Source organism: Podarcis muralis, chromosome 7 (genome assembly GCF_964188315.1).
Source record: "Podarcis muralis chromosome 7, rPodMur119.hap1.1, whole genome shotgun sequence".
NCBI lineage: Eukaryota > Metazoa > Chordata > Lepidosauria > Squamata > Lacertidae > Podarcis > Podarcis muralis.
Window position 1 is genome coordinate 8,971,664 of NC_135661.1, and position 18,065 is coordinate 8,989,728.

The 18,065-nt window shown below is 46.2% G+C and overlaps 1 protein-coding gene across 2 annotated transcripts in view; it reads right to left on the reverse strand.

The window, feature by feature from the left end:
• Nucleotides 1–4,859: 4,859 nt before the first annotated feature.
• Nucleotides 4,860–18,065, reverse strand: part of MAPKAPK5 (MAPK activated protein kinase 5) — a 31,447-nt gene continuing 18,241 nt past the window's right edge. Inside the window, exons 10-14 of one of the 2 annotated variants that reach the window (XM_028741316.2) lie at nt 17,807–17,927; nt 16,020–16,150; nt 14,169–14,290; nt 9,751–9,855; nt 4,860–8,960 (exon numbers count right to left, since the gene is read on the reverse strand). In XM_028741316.2, the coding sequence (XP_028597149.1) occupies nt 8,866–8,960; nt 9,751–9,855; nt 14,169–14,290; nt 16,020–16,150; nt 17,807–17,927 (574 nt within the window). In that variant the 3' untranslated portion in view covers nt 4,860–8,865. The remainder of the gene's footprint in view (nt 8,961–9,750; nt 9,856–14,168; nt 14,291–16,019; nt 16,151–17,806; nt 17,928–18,065) is intronic. The other variant, XM_028741317.2, reaches the window with a different exon arrangement.

Sequence of the window (18,065 nt, forward strand, 5' to 3'; positions counted from 1 at the left end):
AGGATTGCTCCCCTGTACTTACTTATGTGTTTGCCGTGTACATTTATGAACGTTTATTTTAATTTTGGGACCTTTGAATTCTTAACTCTGAACTCTGGATTAATAACAATTTAGGAATCTTCCAGTTTGGCTGATTCTATTGCTGGGAAGGACTCAGTGACCCCGGTCTATTTTTGGAGAGAGGGTGGTATGGGGTTGGGGGCAGGTGAGATGGAGGTGCTTGGCAGTGGGTGTGCTGTATGCAGAAAGCATACGCTTCAATTCCCGTGACCCACCTCCTTTCAGTTACTGGTTTCTTGGGGTTGGGGCTAAATCCATGATGGGTCAGAGAAAAATGAGCGGAGGCAGGAACCAGTCAAAGCAAGTTAGATCTTAATTTTACTGTTGCGACAGAGTTTCTCACCTTACATGTTGCATGGAGGTGAGGAGCCAAGGCAAGTGTGTGTAACAACTTTTAAAGGCTTGAGAAATTGCTAATAATAATAATAAAATAATAATAAAAAATATATTTTTATACCCCACCCATCTGGCTGGGTTTCCCTTAGCCCAGAGGTTTTGGACTTTTTTGAGTCCACGGCTCCCTTGACCAACTACATTCTTTCTGTGAGGCTCAGGAGCCCAGCTACGTCACCCCTTGCCAGCAGAGCTGGCAGCCTCTCGTTCTTTTTCTGCCTCCTTCCCTTGTGGAGTGTCCCCTCTTCTCCTCTCCCCTCTCCTTTGGAGTCCTCTGGACAGCCACAGCTGCCGCCCCTTCCCTAAAGAGAGCTGCCTCCTCACGCTGCCCCACAGGGGCCTGGGAAGCACCCCCTGGCCAGCTCCAGAGGCACCGTTCGCCTGGGGAGCTTGTAGCCAGGGGTGCTGCAACAAACAGCTGCGCAAGCCTTTGGGAGGCAGAGATGCAAGAAGGCATGGGGGCGGGGAGAAAGAGGGACAGAGGCTAGTGTTGCATGTGGCACCCTTGACCATCATTCAAGGCACCAAAGGGTGCCACAGCACCCTAGTTGAAAACCCCTGTCCTCCCAACAAGCATCATACATACATCACAGAAAGAGGCAGTCTTGTCTCCTGGCTTGTCTCTTGTCATGATACCTGACAATGTTTGCTGGTTGCCCTTTCCTGACCAGTCTGAGCCTTTCCCTTGAAATGGTAAATACCTCAGTTCTTGAATCCATTGTCACAGATCTACCCCTATTTATGTGAGATGTTTATAGCTTTTGAAGGATTTGTAAGTGAAAAGAACTGTTGGGAAAGGTTTTTCCTTCAACTGCAGAGTAAATATATTGGGTCATTAAGAGGGTCAAGATGGCGTCAGGATTGCAAAAATTTACCATTTGCCCGATAATAAATGTTGGAAATGTAAAGAAACTGAAGGTACATTCTTTCACCTTTGGTGGACGTGCCCAAGGATTAAGGCTTTCTGGGAGATGATCTATAATGAAATGAAAAAGGTATTTAAATATACCTTCCTGAAGAAACCAGAGGCCTTTCTCCTGGGCATGGTCGGCCAATTGGTGTCAAAGAAGGATAGAACATTCTTTATGTATGCTACAACAGCAGCAAGAATACTTATTGCAAAGTATTGGAAGACACAAGATTTACCCACCCTGGAAGAATGGCAGATGAAGGTTATAGACTATATGGGACTGGCATAAATGACTGGCAGAATCCAAGACCAGGGGAAAGAGACGGCGGAAGAAGATTGGAAGAAATTTAAGGACTATCTTAAGAAACATTGTAAAATTATTGAATGTTAGAACGATGTTGATTCAGAAATTAAGTGGTTTCTAGCTGTAATGACTATGTAATTAAGAAATGAATGGTCAAAAATTAAATAGAAATTAGGGGAAGGATTTGCTGAAATTAAATAGAGATTGGAATACAGAAAGGGGAGGTATGAGGAGGTCGGGAAAGTAAGTTACATGAATATAAGGGACTGAAATTATACTTGTTGTTGTATGTGTGTTTTGTATGTATTTTTAGTTTTTCTTTTTTCTTCTGTTTTTTCTATTTTATACAAATTTTTGGAAACTTTAATAAATATCTTTTTAAAAAAAAGATGGCGTCAGGATTACTCTGTGAACTCAAAGAAAGTGTATTTTTTTCAGGGAATATTTTATAATTTTTGAATGGTGAAGGATTGGTTTTTCTCTAGGGTGCATGTCTGCTATGTGTGCACCTTCAGATTTGTGTAACACTCATGCTAACTTTGGTTGCCCAGCGCCTGCAAGCCCCCTACTGTGACATCATAGAATGCTTGCAGTTGTTGTTTTTTAAAACCACACCAGCAACTGCTCATCAGGAGCAGAACTGAGCATCTTCTGTGAGTGAAGTGAAGGGTTTGTACAAGAGGTCAAGCTGCAAGTACCTTCACGAATGTGAGAAGTGCCTGGGCAATCACCCAGCTTCATCATGTTTCAAAGGAAAGCAGCCCTTTCGGGGCGGCAGGGGGCACTTCAACCAAGGATCAAGGGGTGCCCCCAGACCCGCCCAGGGCATGGCCGGAAACCGATACTAATTTGAACCTTGGTCTGGCCTTCTCACCGGTTAAGCTGCAACCTCTAAAATCCCTTCTTGATTTATACCCGAATAAACAAAGACCCATGTGCAGATTTCCTGGTGTGAAAGGCACTGGAAGGTTGGCGCAGAATATGGCCTCCCAGCAGCGATAATAGGAGACCCATAACTTATGATATCCTTTGCCAAATTCATAGGAAATTAAGGAGTATTTGTTAGTCCAAATATGAAGCGCGTTTATTTTCGGCCGATTACTCCATCGCTTTCTTTGGCGCTTTGCGCATTGGAGAATTAGTCTGCGAGGGTCAACCAGATTCAGCTGCACGAGGAAGACTGTTAAAGGACTTGACTTTAACTAGCTCTGATTTGGTGCTGCACGTCCGTTGCTCAAAAACTGACCAACAGGGGAAAGGGACCTTTATTTGGCTTCAGGCAACACACAACAAGGGCCCATGTCCAGTAAAAGACACTAGGCGTCTCTTGTATTTGAGACCAAACATTGCAGGCCCATTTCTCGTACACGCAGATGGCTCCCGCCTGACAAGACATCAGTTTACATGCGTTGTGCGTAAGGCCATTGCAGCTTGTGGGCTTCCCCCAGCGGAATTCGCCGCCCACTCATTTTGTACCGGCGCCTCCACTACTGTTGTACATTTAGGTCTTTCGGCTGAAAGGATAAAGGACTTGGGTCGATGGAAGTCAAATGCATTTAAGGGATACATTCGCTAGACCTTATGACTTGTCACTTCATACCTGACCAGGGCTTGTCGCATTCTTTTCTTGCAGAAGACGCAGTTGTGCATATTTGGATTATAGGCCACAGTATTGTCCACTGGGCTAGAAACCGTGCCATCAACTGCGGCCTTGGGTGCCACAAAACGTTGAAGTCTCCTGGATTACACGGAGAGGGATGCGCTGGGCAGAATTTATGCCGGCAGTGAAAGCCAGAGCTGCTGTAAAAGGCCCTCTGAATGCCCTGGTCAGCTGGGAGAAAATGATTTAGCCTATTGAAAAGGTGTGGACTTGATGTGGAGCATTTACAGTGACTTTGATGAGTTGATTGCCTCATTTCCTAACGTTGCCATACTTTGGTCATTGCTGCTGGAGAGGCGGGTTTGGAGGGACTGTCAGTGCCCTATCACAATAAACAAAGCCAGAAAGATTCTGGAATGGTCTAGACCAGTTCAAACCAGCTTGGACCGGGACAAATCGGCATGGACCGGTTCAAACCATCCTAGACCTGTTGCAACCAGTCTGAGCTACTTCCAAGCAGTTGAAGGAGCTGGGTCTATGATTCTGTGACCATGCTTAAGTGCAATTCAGCCTGTAGCCACACCTAGGCAAAGCAAATCACATCCTTCCTCAACCCCTTGCACCCTTTTTCTTTTGCAATACCTTCTGTGCTGAATTGTAGATTGCAAGCTGCCTGGGGCAGAGACCTGTCCCCTTCTCCTTTGGAAAGGCACGACGTGTGCAGATGGTGCTATATGGACGATGCATGGGTCTTCTGTGGGGCAGACTGATCTCATAATTCAGGCATGTCCAAAATCCGTTCCCGGGGCCGAATCCGGCCCGCCGTTTGGTTTAATCTGGCCCCTGTGGCAGTTCATTTACTGGGGTAAAATCCTTTAAAAAGCTCAACAACTTTGGGGCAAAATTGAAAAGAAAGCCCAACAACTTTGGGCCCTCTTTGAAAAAAGTTTGGGTACCCCTATCATAATTGGATTAAGGATAAGCAAAGAAAGAAAAAGTCACTTAAGAGGCACAAACCCACACAAGCCCCCCAAAGGAGGGAGGCACTGCACTACACACTCCTTAGGAAATATTAGCCCCATTCAGTCCTTTATTCCAACGCTTTGCAACATATATACACATGCTTAAAATATTGGGGCAACTGACAAAACTGTGATGGAAAGAGAATTTAGACCAGGGATGGGAGATCTTTGAGACTCCAGTTTCTATCATATGCCTGCCCTTGCAGGTTGGGGTGGATAGGAATTGGGAGTCTACCAACATATGAAAAGAACAGGTTCCCCACCTCTGATTTAGATCTGCACCCTCATAAGCCAAACTGCCAATGTCAACAAGCTCTGAATGCATTACGTGGGCAGTGGGAAGCCATTCATCAAAAACTGGCGGAGTTTAGCAACAGACCTCATTATTCTGCAAAATGCAGGAAGACTTTTTACTCCAAATTTTGCCACGCAGAAGATGGCTGGGGGTGAGGAAACTGGCTATCTGGCCATGAGGGCACTCGGCTGATCTTGAGACGATACCCGTTGCTAAAATGCTAATCTGCAATTTAATTTCTAAAACTTTTTTTAAAAAAAACAACAAGAGCCAGATACTTTTAAAAGTTTTAGTAAAATTATTTATGTACACCAATGCATAATATTTACATTTATATAATACTGATGGGCGGGGGGAGAGAATCGAACCGAACCATGGTACAACAAAAAGACACACTGAAATGGTGAAGAAAGATTTTGAGAGAACGATTGAATTTAGGATGGTGACACAGCTACACCCATGCTGCCAGCCAGCCAGCCAGCCTCAGAACAAACTCCTCTTTCCTGGACAAGTCCCTGCTACTCTGAATAACAAACCAGACAAGCTCAGCTGAGCTAGTTGGAACATGATGCCCACCTTAGTGAGGGGCTGCTGAGAAAATTCCAACAGGGAAAATAAATGCGGAAAACACTGCATCAGAAAAAAAGAAACCCACCTGCATTTCCAGTTCCACGAATGATTGGCAGGTGCTGTTATGAATCTGGTACCTTTGCAAACAGGTTTTTTTCCGGCCAAAGGGAAAGTTGGAAGTTTTCCACACACACAAATCCTCTATAGTTGCCTTCCCCAACTTGGTGCTCTCCAGATTTGTTGGACTACAACTTGCATCAGCCACACACCATGGCCAACTGTCAAGTTGGTTCGGCCAAACGCTGGAAGTCAGCTGCAGGAGACTTGCAAGACTCCTGGTCCCACCAGATCTGGGCCATTGCTTTAACGGAAGAAATTATAACAAAATGCAGCTAGACCCTGCACAATCCGAAAGCGAAGGACAGATTTTCTAAAACCTTCTATTGCATCATACATTAAAGGAACACAACTGGCAGCTACCTCAGGGATTCCTTTGGATAATATGCTTATGAAGGACAATCGTCTGGAATTATAATGCTGTTTTTGGAGTACTACCACTCCCTTCTCTCACCTCATATCATTCCATTCTCTTCTTTAGATCACTTTTTCTCTTTTTCCTTTATTATTGCTATTACTGCTTTTTGCGTATTAGAAAATGAAAACTATTTAAAAAAAAAAAAAGGATGATACAAGTTGCAGTCCAAAAAACGTGGAGGACGTGGTTGGGGAAGGTGGCTCTAAACGCATTATCCCAGGAGCACTGCCAGGGTGGAAAAACAGGTGGTTGCACAACTCATTTTGTCCCATTTTGCTTACTGCTTTCTGTCCACCCAACTCAGAAAACAGCTACTGATGCAGAGGTTTCCTATGTACGTATGAAGCTCTCTTTCTTGCAAGGGCTCCCCTGGTTTACTTCAAAAGTGACGGCAAATCTGTGCGAGTATTCCTCTGAAGTAAACAAAATACCCATGCCTACACATGCTTAGTGGTTGAGCTACTGAGTGGGCTGTTGGTATTCTCAAGAAGAATTCTTCCTCTGCAACCCACTCCACATGGACTTGTCCATTGAAAGCAAAACTCCTATCCAGTATCTGCCTTGCCTTGTATTGTATTATGAAACACATGGGTACCCCCCTGCCCGTACGGGCCAGTCTTGACAGACTCTAGGGTTGTGCGCTCATCTCACTCTATAGGCCGGGAGCCAGCGCTGTCCGCAGACACTTCCGGGTCACGTGGCCAGTGTGACAAAGCTACTCTGGCAAGCCAGAGCCGCACACGGAAACGCCGTTTACCTTCCCGCTAGTAAGCGGTCCCTATTTATCTACTTGCACCCGGGAGTGCTTTCGAACTGCTAGGTTGGCAGGCGCTGGGACCGAACTACAGGAGCGCACCCCGCCGCGGGGATTCGAACCGCCGACCATGTGATCGGCAAGTCCTAGGCACTGAGGTTTTACCCACAGCGCCACCCGCGTCCCTATGAAACACATACTTAGAACCAAAACCAACCCAGAGATCTCAGCCATTTAACCTCCTTTAAAATAAGATTTGCTGGCAGCATAACAAGGCTTTTTAAAAAAATAAACCCACTTAAAACAGTTAAGGAAATAAAATTAATCTTTCGTAATAAAGGGGGGGAAATAACAGCATTTGATCTTCAACCTCAAGTTGCCATACTAACCTTAATCTAACCCATTTTTTCCTTATTGATCAAAGTGACGGATCAGGCAAGGGTTGCCAGGTCTCGTTAACCAGAGTGGTGAAAGCAGAGCATTCTGGGAACTGCTTATTCTAGAGGGGAGGGGGTCAGCCACTGGAATTTAAGAACAGCCTCAAAGCCACACTTGTTTCGCCACAGTCTACTCTTTGCACATGTAAGTTGTCACAGAATTTCTGCAGAAAATGGCAAGACAACCACTGTTGTGAGTTCTTCGTCACACCACTGCAAGCCAGTCACTCTTAATGCCCTCCGTGGGGAGGGAAATCGAGGAACAGTGGTTCCAAAACAAAGGTGTGTGTCAAATTCTTGAAGAATACGGGTGCCAATTTTCAGAGCAGAACAATACTGAAAGGGAAGACGCTACTATTTATTTCACTGAGGACCAGAGACATTGGCTTCTGGATAGTTTGATGTTCCCACACAGAAGTAAATTCCAGCTGACAAGCTGGTGGTAAAGATTCACCTCACCTGGAACTTTTGAAGAGCATCCAAGAGCTGCTTTCCACTTCAACATTGCTCTTGTAAGTAGAAGCCTCCATCTGCATTGCAGGAGGTTGGAATAGACGACCCTTTGGGCCAATTCTAATTCTATGAACCTTGCTCTGCACAGCGTCAGTGAATATAATCCTGCTGTGAGCAGAAGGCCCATCTTCTCTTGACATTTGGCTTGTGGGCATGTCCAGAGAAGGGCTTCTCCAATAGTTTCCTGGTGCGTGCTCTTAGTGCCCAAGTCAGATCATGGTTTTGTACTTACGCCTTGCCCCAATTTATTAGCTGTGAACAAGCATGGAGGGTGGCCTGTTGACGCACCTTCCTCCCAGCCTGACCGCACAGCTGTCAGTGCCGAAGACCGAAACCAAAAAACATAGGGCACCCACCTGAAAATTTACCAATCAGTTTAATACTTTCCACTGGGAATTGTTGGAAAGAACTAAGAAGAAAGGCTGTTACACATTGAGACAGCATCCTTGATAGGCAAGGGATCCAGTCCTGACTTACACAAAATTATGGCAGAGGCAGCTAGTGAGCAATGAGCTAAACAGCGGTAAATGGACAAAAAATGGAGCATAGCAACTGATGAGGCAATATGGCTCAGGAAACCAAGTGTAAACAACCCCAGAAGTAAGTGAGCAATGAAAAAGTAGCCACGTGAAAAGTCAACAGCTCCTAAGAAGCCTTGAAGCGGCACTTTACAGGCTAAACGGCACAAGGGATTGTACCAAAATAATTCTATAAAACCGTCATCCGCCAAGTCGTAAAACGCAAACGTGTCGTAAGATAAAAAACTAGAAATATGTACAGATCTTTGTTAAATGAATTTGTTTTAAAAAAGGAAAGGAAGAAAACCAACCTATCCAGATTAGAGGGCCGGTTTCTGTCCTTTTTCAGCTTCAGAAGTGGGGTGGGTGGGGAAGAGGGGCAGCATGAAACTCAAGAGACCCAGGAGCAGGCAGGCTGCCTCTGCTAGAGGCTCTTTGGGTCACCCTCCACAGCCAGCTCTTCTGCCATCAAAGCAGCTGCCTTGGAAGAAAAGTTACAAAGGACAATCATGCTGTTCGTATCCTTCAGTGCTAAGTTCAAGTAATTTACTGAGCTGAATGCAAAGGGCAGAAGTAGAACAAGGCTAAGTGATACAGGCTGTTAACTATTTGATACAGGAGCTGGAGGGAGAGAAGACAGCATCTGGTTATTGAAAAGAAGACAATCATAATTTGCCCCGTCTAACAGTCGTGTGTTAAAACGGTACATAAAAATTATATTATATATATATATATATATTCTGAGGAACTGAGCTTTTAAAAAAATATTACAGTACCAATGATTCTCGTTATCTACATCTATACAGCATTTCTCAAGCTGCATGAAAATTTAAATGAAATAATTGTGATTTATTAATTTACATAAAAATACTTTTTTACATTTTAAAGGAGAAATCTCAAATGGTTAAAAAAAAGGAGGGGTGTTTTTGCTTTGTTAAGAATAGGCAGCTCCAGCTACTGAGAGTCATGGGAGTTTGTCTGTTCTTCAATAACTTGTTTCACAATTTCTGCAAGTTTTAGTCGGTCCACCTTGTCTGTGAATCCTCTGCCTAAAATAGAAGACATGACTTTGGTTAGTCCCAAACTGGTGAAATGGGGGAAAAGAAAGACACTATCAAATGCATTCATTGGCTTAGTTCAAATATGACATGAAACCGTGGCTTGCCTCCTGGCAACAAACCAAAATGTGAAGCAATGATTTTTTTGCTGGCTTACAAACTGTGGCTGGTTTTAACTATGGTTTGGCACTGTGTCTGAACTGAACAGCCCTGGTTGACCATGGTTTGCTTAGCCACCCCACTCCAGATACCAAGCTACAGAGGCACAAGGCAACAGCAGCGGCTAAGCAGCTGTGATTTCTTTGCCTATATGAAGGGTAACTTGTGGTTTACTGAGCAAATGGTTAAAACAAACCATGGCTTAGCATTATGTGTGTATGCAACCATAAGGCCAGGCAAAGAATCAAGTCAGAGGTGGTGTCTCTTGGTCCTAAGCAGAACTTGAAGGAGGGCCCTTTTCAGCCTTTGCAACAGTTCCTGAAGTTAACAAAAGCTGGCAACAGTTCAGATAACAGAGCCATCACTGAGCATGGACAGAGAGCTGCAGCTTCACATGACTCTTGTTATCACATTTGGGTCCTGACTGACCTCCAAGGAGCTCAAGAGTGCATACACGGAACGTCCCTCTTTATTTTCACAACTCCATGAGACAGATTATGTCGAGTGGAGGTGATATCAAGGCTGGGGAAACCAGAGGGTGGGGCAGAAGGGATGCTCAGCTGTGCTTAAGGCCTCTTGAGGCTGGGCTCCCCGCTCTTTTTTAATGCCAAGAAATATTTACCGTTCCAGCTGAAGGTCTGCAGCGTGTCTCGCAACAATTTACACTCCCTGTTATATTTCCAGGCTTCCAGCATCACCTCGTTCAGCTTCTCGTCTTCGTTCTCACCTGTTACAGAATGGGAAAAGCGTCACAGGAGGGTCCCTCACAGGCCATGCCAGGCTGTACAGAGGGGAGGAGAAGGGCAACTCTACCCCCACATCACAGCAGTGCAGATGCATCAAATGTTCTGCGGTTCAGCCCCAAAATAAAAGTGGGGGGGGGGTCCTTCAATGGGCGGGGGGACGCACAATGCCACAGATCTTGTAACTCTGATGTCTGCAGAAGTCCCACAACTTTGCCCCATCTTAACTGAAATCACACAAGAGGCATTCAGGAGAGGGAATACTGGGGGTTCACTGGCTGCTAGCAGTGGGGAGGGCCCTTGCCATCTAGAAAAGCCACAATCCAAAACCTGTTAAGTTCCAAGTCCATGTCTGAGTAAGTGCCTGTCAAGGGAAAGTTCTCCTATTTGCTCCTTCATAAACGTAATCCAGTGAAGCTACCTGAGAGGTACAATTAATCCAACGGAGCCAAGGGAGGTTAGATTTGCTCCATCTTGGTTATCCTTCTGCCAGCAGGGCTAAGACCTTCTTATTCAGACAGGCCTTTGGAAACCAAGACGATGCTGACCACTGGGCCACTGTGAGGACAAACTGTACTTTAATGGTTGGTTTTTAAATGGGTTTAGATATATTTCAATCGTTGTTTTGAACTAGTTTGCTTTTATTACTTTGTATTTTATAATGATGTGAGCCGCATTGAGTCCCAACTTGGGAGCAAGGCAGAGTGTAAATATTTACCGGCCCATAGGACGCACTTATTTTTGGGGGAGGCAAATAAAGGGGAAAAATTTATTCCCCCCCCCGAGCCCCAAAGAGCAAAGAAGCCAAGATAGCGAGCGGAATGGATCCCGCTCGCTGTCCTGGCTTCGTTTTTAGCCTCGGGGCTGGGGGTCCGGGAGCAAAGGCGAGGTTGCGCAACCTCGCCATCGCTCCCGGAGCTTGCGGGGCTGGGGGTGGGGGAAGCCCGAGCTTCCCCCGACCCCAGCCCCCAGAACGGGTCCGAGAGCGATGGCGAGCTTGCCGAGCTGGGCGGATAGCTTCCTGAAGCCTGGAGAGTGCGCACCGACTCCTCTCGCTCTCCAGGCTTCAGCGAAAGCCTGCATTCGCCCCATAGGACGCACACACATTTCCCCTTCATTTTTGGAGGGGAAAAAGTGTGTCCTATAGGGCGAAAAATATGGTTATTATTATTATTATTGCTGTAGTTAACTTAACCAGGCGGAGCTGCACTGGCCCGTTTGTAAAGATAAAGCAGAAACACACTAGGAACTCGCCTGTTTCTGGAGCTGACTTTTCTTTTCTGTATGGAGTTTTACAGCTCTTTTTTTGATTCCCCGGTTTGTTTACTGCTCCTTCCCATCCCTTTGCAGTGCTTGCCCACCTCCCCAGCTGCTCAACATGGAGTGAAAAGGCAGGAGTGGGGGTGGGACACAAGTTACAGCTATTCTTCCTTTCAGCACCAGTTTTACTGTGGGAATAAGTGAAAGGGAGGTGGTGGAAGAAGGGCCCATTTTTATTTAACCAGCTTACGACCTGCAGTTAAAAATACTAAATCAGCAACAGAACAACAGTTAAAATCAGATCAGAACCAGTAATGTAAAGAAGACGCCTAAGATGTGAATTTTGACAAGGTGCCTAAATGCCGGGAGTGAAGGGGCTTGGCCTGACATCCCCATGGCAAATTCCAAAGAACAAGGGCCTCCACTCAGAAAGGCACCAGCCTAGCCTCAGATGCGTCATCAAGATTTTATAAGGATGTGCAGGCAGGAGGGCAAGAACCATAAAGAAAGGTGCCCTTGGTTTTTCTGGATAGCTGGAAGCACCAGGCCGTGTGGCTATTCACAGAAGGCCTTTTCAATCACTGCCCCTGTCATGCAATGCTCCTAGGACAGGGGTCTGCAACCTTTAAGACAAAAAGAGCCACTTGGACCCGTTTCCGAAGAAAAAAAAACCTGGGAGCCGCAAAACCGGGAAGGTGACGTCGGGACGGTGTGTGACTAACGCACGCACTGCCCCCATGCAACATCACAGCCAGTACAGTGCCCGCCACAGTGGGGAGTGTCGGGGCGCACAATGCGCCTCCTCCCCTCGCTAGTATCCGCCCCGGAGCCGCGGCAAAGGTGTAAAAGAGCCACATGCAGCTCTGGAGCCGCGGGTTGCAGACCCCTGTCCTAGGACAAGGCCTGCCTGGTCCTGTTGGGGGCAGCCTTCCAACACGTGGCTAAGAGCTGATGTGACAGAAGAGCAAGTGAGGAAATGATCTGACAGGAGGGGAATGGAATGGAGCCTTGCGGGGACTGAGGCTGGCAGAGTCTGTCTGTTGGGGAAATGACAGCGAGGGGGCGGGGGAGTGGCTGTGAAGGACACACATAGAGAGAAATGAGATGAGGGGTATATTATAATAGCCATTATGGAACTTAAGTTATGCTAGATCAGGAAACTAGAACTACAACGTTAACACAAGATATAAAGGCTGCTTGTTCTGACTGTTACACTCCTGAATTAAATATATGTTTAACTATCCGTGTTCTGCTTTGGGTGGATTCCAAGGTAAGCATATCTCACCGTATGCAAAAGTGGTATTTTATTATCATTATTCATTGAATTTCTATACCACCCTATACCCGGAGGTCTTGCTACATTAACTTGCTTTAATGGCTTTCTAAAAAAAACATTTTGTTAGCCACCTTTTTGTTTTTGAACACAGAAAAGTGGGACGTAAAATATGCATTATTTTTCAGTTCCACTCCCAGAGCAGAATGCTGGGAAAGTCTAGAAACCAGTATTAATTGCATGTCAGTGATGGCAAAATGGTTAGTGGCCAGTAGAGGGAGACGGAGGGATAGAACGGGCTATAAAGCCAGTCTAGGCCTTTGACATGGTCACTGGGCCAGACACAGCTGTCCTTACAACAGATACACACGTCAAACAGAGAGAAAACTTTAACTCAGTAATGAGAGTTCCATTTCTAGATAAAGAAAATACAATCAACAGGGGGTGGAAGTTTTCAGTTGTGGTGCCCCACTTATGAAATGTTGTTTTGGAGGAAGCCCACCTGGTAACTTCAGTGTTATCCCTCACACAGACATTTTAAATTTTCCTGTTTTTGTTAGCTTGTTCCAGTAAATGTTCTGCCGCACTGTTACTCTGGCTGTGTTGTGAGATATTATACACGTAGGTCCCACTATCCGCCCGTTTGTTATCCGCATATTCGCTTATCCGAACACAAAGAATGATGCCCAAATCTTGTTACACACATGGCCGATTCAGATATTCAAACAGCCACAGCTTGCCCACTTCTCTACTTGTTTGTCGTTTGCTGATCCAAGGCACCTATTTTGGCGCAGCAACCACAGAGAGAGGGTGCAGGGAGTGAGATCAAACAAATCAGGGAGCAGGAGAGATAAGACAAATTTGTTTTTCCTTTGCCTCTCTTTCTTGCTGCTTGGCTGCAGCCATTTTAGGAAGAAACCATGGTGAGAAGGGGGGTGGGAGAGATCATGGATTAGAAATGTTCCCATAGGAAACAATGGAATCCTCTGAAAAAACAATCTCTCAAAGGACCTGTTGATGGCATTTTACTATTGTACTGTGGAGAGTGTATTAACCTATGGTCTGTGTGTGTGGTTTGGGAGCTGCACGGTCAGGGGGAAAACAATGCTGTCCAGGGTTGCAAAGACTGTGGAGAGAATAACTGGGTGCACTCTTCCCACCTTGGATCAAATCTATGCTTCCAGGTGCCATAAGAAAGCTGCAGAGATAGCGCAGGATAGTGCGCACCCCGGAAATGATCTCTTTCAGCTTCTGCCTTCTGGAAGAAGGTACAGATTGGTTATAAAGACTAGGACTAGCCGCCTGAGAAACAGTTTCTATCCAAATGTGATTTTGGTTTTAAACACAGTGTAAGGAGTCTCTATGGGAGTATATTGTAATGGGGTATCATAGTTTTTAGGGGGCTAACCAGGTTGGGATAGCTGGGATAGCAGGCGTGTTGGGTTTTCAACATTTTATGTAGATTTTTCAATTTCGTTGTTCTGTATGTGACAATGACAATAAAGATTATCGTATTGCATTGTATCGTATTGTAATGGAAATAATGGATTCATTAGGCAAACGCTCGCCTAACCAATGATTTCCAGGGAATGCATCGTTTTCGGTAAGCGGGACCTGCATGTACCATTATGCTTCCATGCTGCTGTAAACCAGTGTGACGTGCAAATTGTGGCTGTTGGAAAAAGGGTTCAAAAGCACAGGCGACCTGCAGCCCTCCCACCATCTCCCTCTCCCACAAACACAGCTTGTCTTAAACTCTGCGACCTTTACCAGCCTGTGGCAGGATGCACTGGGCAATCACGTCACGGAGCTTTTCCAGGGCGACATTGGAGTCTTCGCTGCTGTTCTCAGGATCGTGGATATACACGCTGTCCTTTGGTTTCGTTCTGTAATGAGACAGGGGGGAAATGTGAGTGCCCCAAGAATCAGGGTCTCCCAGAGCCTCCTTCAGCTAATATCAGGTGGGAGTTCTGGGTTCTTGTTTTGCCTAAGAAAGATGTTAGGCACCCATGAAGAAGCTTGTAAGGGAGCGACCAAGACGGAGATTCCTTGCCTTTGAGCTTGTTCCCTCCTTCTACACTTATTCCATCTTCTGAGATTCCCCACCACTCCAGCTCCCTGCCAAGCACATACTTAGTGGCTGTGAAGAAATTCTCCCAACAGCATCATGCATCCATTGCTGCAGATTATGATGAAAACGTTGAAGCAAAAACAATTTTCCTTTCTTTTTTTAAAAAACCTCTCCTCGTCCCTTTGCTGTTCATCCCTTTCACTGTCTTGCTGGGCAACAGGGCTGGAAGAAGAGCCTCAGAGCAACTCTTTCTCCTTCCAGTAGGGAGCCACCCTCAAGAGCAAGACCACCATCCCAACCCCCAATGCCCATGACTTCCCTGGCCCCAGTTGTCAGCTTTTGGGCAGGTCCCTGTAATAGGAATTTTGAGGTCTTAGATATATGGTAATATTCATAAGCGTACCAACCAAGCACATACATAGATCAGCACAGGAAGACCAACCTGGAACCATTTTGATTCCTAAACTGACCAAATGTTTTCTCTGCAAGGTCAAAGTCAAAGAAAACTCCCCATTGTCTCTTTCCTCACAAATCCTGTCTTAAGGACACATTTAAGATATGAATGGGGTGTGAGCCTGTGACCTGGCCCAGGAAATACAGTAAGTATTTATCATTACAAAAGACTAGCCAGGCTCCCCAGGAAACCCAATCAAGTAACCTGCCAGACAGGAGATAAAACAACGGACAGGAGAAAAACAACATTCAAATTTCTGTTTTAAGTCCGCCTTTTCTGTGATGTAGGTATGACGTATTTGAGGGGTGGTCTTAGGTTACACCCCTTCTGTGATGTATGTATGATGTTTCTGGGGGTGGTCTTGATCTACAGGGTGGCAATTTCAAAAGTCTTTATAAGGCCTTGTGCGCCATTGTTCTGGGTTCCTCCTGCGTGTGGTGAGTGAGGACCCTGTTGCAACAGATCAATCAAGATCAGGCTTACTAGCTGCTTTGCTTCTCAATATTCTCTGGTTGGCCTCTGTTATTCTCTCCTACCAACAGGGAACCTATGTAAGGACTCTATATGGGCTCTTGGATACCCCATAAAGGAAAAGGGCAGATTTTTGTTTACAACACCCCAACTCCTCTGCTATAGCAGTGGAGGACTTGCGGCTGGAACCAATGTGGCCAGGAGCCCAAAAACATCTGGAGAGCTGCAGGCTCCCCAACCCTGCTATGGAGGAAGCGGAATACCTCCAAGACCAGTGCCTGCTATGTATTTCAAACAGGCCACCCAGGCCAGCTCCTTCCCAAGGACAAGTTTCTTGCTTTAGCAGATTTTTTATTGGGGGGCCGGGGGTTTGGAGCCTGTGGCCATCCAGGTATTGGGCTGCAGTTCCCACTCATGCCTGACTGCTGTCCATGCTGACTGGGCCTGATGGCAGCTGGAGTCCAGCCATGTCCAGAACGCCACGAGTTCCAATCCCCACCCTGCAAGGCTTCTCTCACGATTCTTCCTTAATAAGCATTTGACTTTTTTCAGCTCTTCCTTCCCCTGTCCTTGTACTGCCCCCCCCCCCCCCCCGTAGCCTTTGCTTTGGGATATTTACCCCAGCAGCTTCCTCTTGCGCAGGATAGGGTTGTTGACAGAATTCAGGGGCTTGAGGCTGACTTTGAGATCCTGGATCCTCATGTTGGCCAGCTGCTCTGCGTGTGCCTGCTGAATCCCAGCAACCATTGCCTGGTACAATCGGGGCGGGGCGGGGGGCAAGAGAGAAGAGGGAGGCAAAGAAGTCACAAGTCAGGTTATGAATTAACGCATAGAAGTGACAACAGAAGCCAACCGCAAGAGGAGTGTTAAGCCTGAGTCAGCACCTGCTTCCTGAAGGCCACAGAGAGATGTGAGCCACCCCAAGGGATGCGGACCCCAAAATAAGGTTGGCTCAGAATGATCACTCAGCAGCCTAGTACAGTCATAACTCGGGTTACAGATGCTTCTGGTTGCGTTTTTTCAGGTTACGGACGCGCCAAAACCCAGAAGTACCGGAACGGGTTACTTACGGGTTTTGTAAGCGCAGAAGCGCCTAATCACAACCCGCACATGCGCAGAGGTGCCACTGTGGGTTGCGAATGCTGTGGGTTGCGAACGTGCATCCCGCACGGATCACGTTTGCAACCCGAGTGTCCACTGTATTTAGATTACTTCTTGACAAGAGGGAGCGATTTACAAAAGCCTCTAACAAGAAAGCTCTTGGCATGAACTTGCCATGCAAGGTTTCCATCAACAGCAGAGACAGACAGCGCTTGGGTGAACAATTTCAGATCTCCTGGAAGTGGGCTCCGTAACAGCATGGTCAGCTGTCAAACAACATCATTTTGGAAGCTTCAAGGGAATGTGACAACCTGCCTTCGAACAGGGATGTGTTATTAGAACCACACTGCCGTTGGTGCTCCAGTGTCTGCCCTGGCTCTGACATCCAAAGCCCATGGGGGGGGGGGGCAGCAGGCACAAGAGGATTGCCTCCTCTCCTAAAATCGAACTCGGCTTTTAAGACATCCCCTCTTGAGAGTCCTGTGCTTAGTCAGGACTTTAAGGGTGTTCAAAGAAGTGACCTTAGTGCAGGCTTCCTCAAACTCAGCCCTCCAGATGTTCTGAAACTACAATTCCCCTCATCCCTGACCACTGGTTCTGCTAGCTAGGGATCATGGGAGTTGTAGGCCAAAAACATCTGGAGGGCTGAGGTTGAGGAAGCCTGCCTTAGTGGATGTCCCTCAGCTCTGGAATTTCCTGCTCTTACAACTTGCCCAGCACCACACATGGGTCGCCTAGGATTATGAATATTTGCTCTGCAACTTGACACAGCAACAGGAGGGACACCTCTTGGTCCAGGTCTCCCCAACAGCAACAGCAAATGGCGCAAGCTGACAAACACTCCAGTGTTCATGAGGACAAGTTACGTCATGTATGAAAAACCTACCTGTAAACCAGGGGGATCCAGAACACTTTTACGTCATCTGGTGGGGTTTTATATCCGTTGCTTCAGATTTAGAAGCTTAACCTTTACTGTCCATGCCAGCTCAGCAAATGTGGATGTTTTGAATTATATGGATGTGTCCCCATTTTTTTCTCTTACTATTCTTTGTGTGTGGTATGATGCAATAGCCTGCTACCACACTTTTGGGTTGTTAGTAATGTTAATACAGGCAAAAATATTTATTTTATTAAAAAGAAAGAAGGAGGAGAAGTATTTATCCTTGCTCACAAGACGCTTGGGAGAATATCGCCACTGCAAATACTGGCCTAGACAAGTAGATGGGCCTGGGATAATTTTCTGCTGACCAATGTTCCTTGATCCTTAAAAACAATCTATTTAGGAAAGCCAAAAATAGTACCAACCTTGTCCATCATTAACTGGGCAGAGGGCAAAATGTTATCAAGAGCCTCCGTGGAGTTCAGCCAAGGATGGTCCAGGACACCTTCTATTGTCAACCTTTCCTCCGGCTTCACCTTCAGCAGCCTAGGAGTTTAAGGAGTTATAAACATCAATCACAAACCCACCCGTTTCCTTAAAAGATGCACTCCTATCCTGTTCCATCTTTCCAAGGGCGTCTTTAGACTTCATAAAACCCTGAGCAGCTCAAAGTCAGCTCTTCTC